The sequence below is a fragment of the Gavialis gangeticus genome, unplaced genomic scaffold, assembly GCF_001723915.1.
Source record: "Gavialis gangeticus isolate Ggan-Ray unplaced genomic scaffold, GavGan_comp1, whole genome shotgun sequence".
In the NCBI taxonomy this organism is placed as follows: domain Eukaryota; kingdom Metazoa; phylum Chordata; order Crocodylia; family Gavialidae; genus Gavialis; species Gavialis gangeticus.
Genome location: NW_017728998.1, coordinates 22553612 through 22557856, shown reverse-complemented (window position 1 = coordinate 22557856; position 4245 = coordinate 22553612). Strand labels below are relative to the sequence as shown.

General features: G+C 40.4%; 1 protein-coding gene across 2 annotated transcripts in view; it reads left to right on the top strand.

Annotated features, from left to right (window-relative positions):
- Positions 1 to 4245, top strand: part of DPY19L3 (dpy-19 like 3 (C. elegans)) — an 82603-nt gene that overhangs the window by 34738 nt on the left and 43620 nt on the right. For both annotated transcript variants that reach the window (XM_019505620.1, XM_019505619.1), the window contains exons 9-10: positions 1567 to 1698; positions 3219 to 3320. In XM_019505620.1, the coding sequence (XP_019361165.1) occupies positions 1567 to 1698; positions 3219 to 3320 (234 nt within the window). The remainder of the gene's footprint in view (positions 1 to 1566; positions 1699 to 3218; positions 3321 to 4245) is intronic.

The window sequence follows — 4245 nt, the reverse complement described above, 5'->3', positions numbered from 1 at the left end:
GAACAGAATGGACCAGATTGCTGTTGCGGCAACAAGCAAGACAAGTTATACCCCTGAGACATCTGAGTTTACCATACAACAGCAGCCATCATTGGGTTGCTGAACTAAAAAAAAACAGTTGTTATAAGGAGGAAAAACTGGAATTTGTTAGTTGAATGATTGTTTAAGTACAGAATAGAACAAAACATATTTTAATAAAATAAAATATTTTCCCTTTATTGGTTGTCAGAAGTCTCTAGTTCTATTGAGATAGTCTCAATACACCTTCTAAGCACTGCAAAGTTGACAGTAGAATGATCCCTACCTACAGACTGTTTTTGAATATGATTATTGTATACTTAAAATAGTATATATTTTATAGCATACTATACTGTATAGTATTCCAGTGCACAAAGAATAATCATCTGCTATCAGTTTCAAAGTTAAGAGGGTGATGGCCTAAATTTTAAAGCAATGTTGTTAATTTATGCTAAACATCATCATGTGGATGAAAAAGAAAAACTATTTCTCTCTTAAAACTCTTGAATTCAAGGCTAATTCACATTCTTATTTACATCTGCAGATAAACTCAGGGTAGTAATAGATACACCTCAGCAGCTACTACAGCTCGGCAGTCATTTTATCCTAAATACAAACTCATTTAAAATGAACTTTGCATAGAGTGTTGTCCCAGGGTGATTAGTATTTTGGGCCAGTGTGGTAATCAGACTATGCTCTGTATTTACTATATACAATGTAAAAATATTAATTATTAAATGCTGCATATAGCATCTTGCAAAATACAGCAAAAGTCGCGTTATCTGGCACCTTACAAACTCTATTAACCGGCATGCCAGTCAACGCGGCAAAAGAGAAAACGGAAGTGCCTACCGTGGCACTTCCAGTTTCGCCAAGCCCCCACGGCCCAGAACATAATAGCAGCCTGTTCCCATTATGCCCAGGGCCCCCCTCCCTGTTCCTTGGCACACTGGCGCGACGGGAGGGGCAGCAGCCCAAACAGGCAAAGACACCTGTTCGGGCCTCTCAGGTAACCAGCATATTTGGTTATCTGGTGCCCCCCATTCCCCATGGGTGCTGGATAACAAAGCTTTTGCTGTAACTTGTTTTCTAACATGAATATCCATTTGAGCATCCATGAGAATTGCCTACTATAATTCTGATAAAATGTCGACCATTTTATGCAAAGCAACTAAAATATTTGTTAGCTTGAAATTATTAAATATTTGTGATTGCAAGTTTTGGGACAGAAAAATACTTCACAGAGGTTGTGGAAGAACTTAGATTTTTTTTTAAAACTTCCCTAAGATGCTATGTAGTCAATTTTTCCTAGCTCTGCTGGTGTTCATTGTGGCACCAAAAATTCATAGCAAAAGCATAAAATACTATTAACTATGTTAATTCTCATACATACAAATATTCTACAAAATAAGGTTCTGTCAGTGAGTGTTTTAATTTTTAGTGGTAGATGCCATAGTGTAAAAGTTTTAAAAGTAATTGATAGATCTTTGCTTTAATCAAATATTAAATATTTTTTGAAATTCTGGCAAACATAACATCTCGTTGCAGGTCATGATGCTCTATATTATACAAGTAACTGGCTTACTACTGGTCTGTATTCTACAGTTCTTTAATTCCATGATTCTTGGATCATTAGTTATAAGTTTTAATGTTTCTGTCTTGCTAGCAAGAACAATTCAGGTACGTGATCCAAAACTGTTTTTGTTTGTTTTGTTTTTATAAATAGTGAACAAACAGTATGAAAAATTATTTAAAAGCACTCTTAGTTTTCCATGGAGTCTCCCTTGGCAGCCTCAGCAGACTACAACGTTGAAAAAAATTCTGTTGGAGTAAATACATTAAATCATCGGTTCCTCAGTGACAGTAAATTAACTGTTAGTTGACTAGTTGTAGCATAACTCTTTGGACAGATCAGGACTTTTCAAATGCTACAGCCATTGTTAATATGCATAGCTGTGTAAAGTTAATGTCCTGATCCCACAAGAGAATTTGTGTGTGTGTGTGTATACAGTTACTTTGCTTGGACCCAACTATTCTCTCCAGCAGAAACTTTCACAGAAGCAAGCTTATGTGAAACAATATTATGGGCATTCACTGATTTGCTTCAGGGGTCAGGATTGTTTTCTTCCATTTCTACATTTGGTTACTGTTTTATAAGTGCTTTTTTACTTTCCCATGAAACATCAGATATTAGTAACTATTGGTGAAGCCAGATGAGATGAGTCACTGATTTGAGTCCATGACATGAAGAACATTTTTGGCCTTGCATGGCAGTGCGATACCAGTACTATGTTTATCTAATTAAGCTATGGCTGAAGCTATCCAAGATTTGATTGTGAACAGGAGTGGGACCGTTCTTAAAGTTGGGTTTTTAAACTGGGAAATCACTGAGAAGTGACCTGGTAGATTCATGTACGGGTAGATCTTAGCCTCCTCAATGGCACATTAACAAAACACTGCTCTCCTAGCAGTGCCCAAAAGAGTACATGTTATCTCTGAGGTCAGAACTGCAACTATAGCTTTCCACCAGGGTCTGGTGACTACATAAGTACAATGAGACTACTTCGGAGTGCACCTTTGATCATATATAGTAGCTGTTCAGCTGGCAGCTTGTGAACTGCATGAGGACCTCAAGTTAAGTTGCAACACTCAGACCCTGCCTGGCTGCTGTTTTCCCCATTTCTCTGGCTGCAACAACAGCTGGAGTCTATGGGTTCCCTCTCCCTCCTCTGGCTTCTGTTTCCTGCCTCCCACCTGGTGCAGCCTGGGGCGGGGAGGGGGAAGAAGGGGTGCTGCCCAGTGCTGTTGTAGGGGAGTAAACAGTGCAGTAGTGTATGTGTGTGGGGGGGGTGCTTGCATGGTCTTGCAGTGCAGCTCAGCTGTGGAGGGGGCTGGGGGGAGTAGATTTGCAGCATGCAGCCAGGTGGTCCATGCCTTGCCTAGTATAGCCTGCATGGTATGCGGCCTCTGCTGGTGTGGTCCCCACCAAGCTTAGAAGTTGGACGGCCCTGCTATAAAGAAATTTACACTGTTCTGGACATAAAGCTGAACTTTAATTGCTTGCATTAGGTTAATGCAGTTATAGCATTACATTTAACAAACAAATACATTTCAAGGAGTCTGTTTTACTCTTTTTTCAAATATATGCAAATCCTTTTGTTTTAAGTAATGAAGTACTAATCTTTTTTTTTAATTTCTAGAGAAACCTAAAAACTGGAGGCTTGTTAAATAGGCTGGGGAAGCTTTTCCTCCATGTACTCTTGGTATTATGTTTGACACTTCTTGTAAATAACTTTATTAAGGTAAATAAATGATTTATTTTAATTCAATGTTTGTATTAATGTAATGTATAATAAAATAACATACTTATGCTATATGTATTACTTTATTACAGTAGTGTTCAGGTGATGTTCTCGTAATGGTCTGGAAAATGAGAGAAGTAAGAATTCTTACAAGTGGTATTTTTTATTGGATTGAAATATTGGGATAGTTTTTCTGCTTTTCCTAATACTGTAGAGCCAGCAGAACTTGAAGCACATAACCTGGATTATGTTCCTCCTTACATATCACCAACTGACCTCATGTACAGTAGATCAGAATTTAGCAGACAGTGGGTTTAAAGGCATTGACACTTGTACACCTGACAAAATATGCCCGTTTTTTGGTTTAATTGCATCAAGGTGTACACATGCAGGGTTTTTGTATGATTTAAATGAGTGTTACATTGCAAACTAAACCACATCTGCATGTAATTTAGTTTGTAATGTAGCAATTTGTAACATTGCAGCCTTTTGACAGCTCGATTTCCCTTCCCCCCACCCCGCTGCCTGCTGCTGAAGGCAGAAACGGCAAGGGGCCTGATCCTTTTTTTTTTTGTCTCACAGAGTCTTCTGCAGCCAGGGGTGGGGGGTGGGGCAAGCCGCTGGTGGGCTGAGCAGCCTCTGAGCTATGGGGGCCCCAGGTCCTTCCACTCTGCAGTGGCAGCACCCCCTGGGGCCACCTGGGCAGGCTGCTAACAGGCTAGATGCTGTCCCAGTTCATGCTCGGGGAAGAGTTGAATTGGACTGGGTGCTGCCTCTGAGCTAGGGCATCATCCAACCACTAATTACCCACCTGGGTGGCCCCAGAGGCTGCTGCTGCTATGGAGGGAAAAACTGGGGCCCCCCCACAGCTCAAAGCCTGCCCCCCAGCTGCGGGAGAGGTGGACAGGCTCTGCCAAAAAACGAA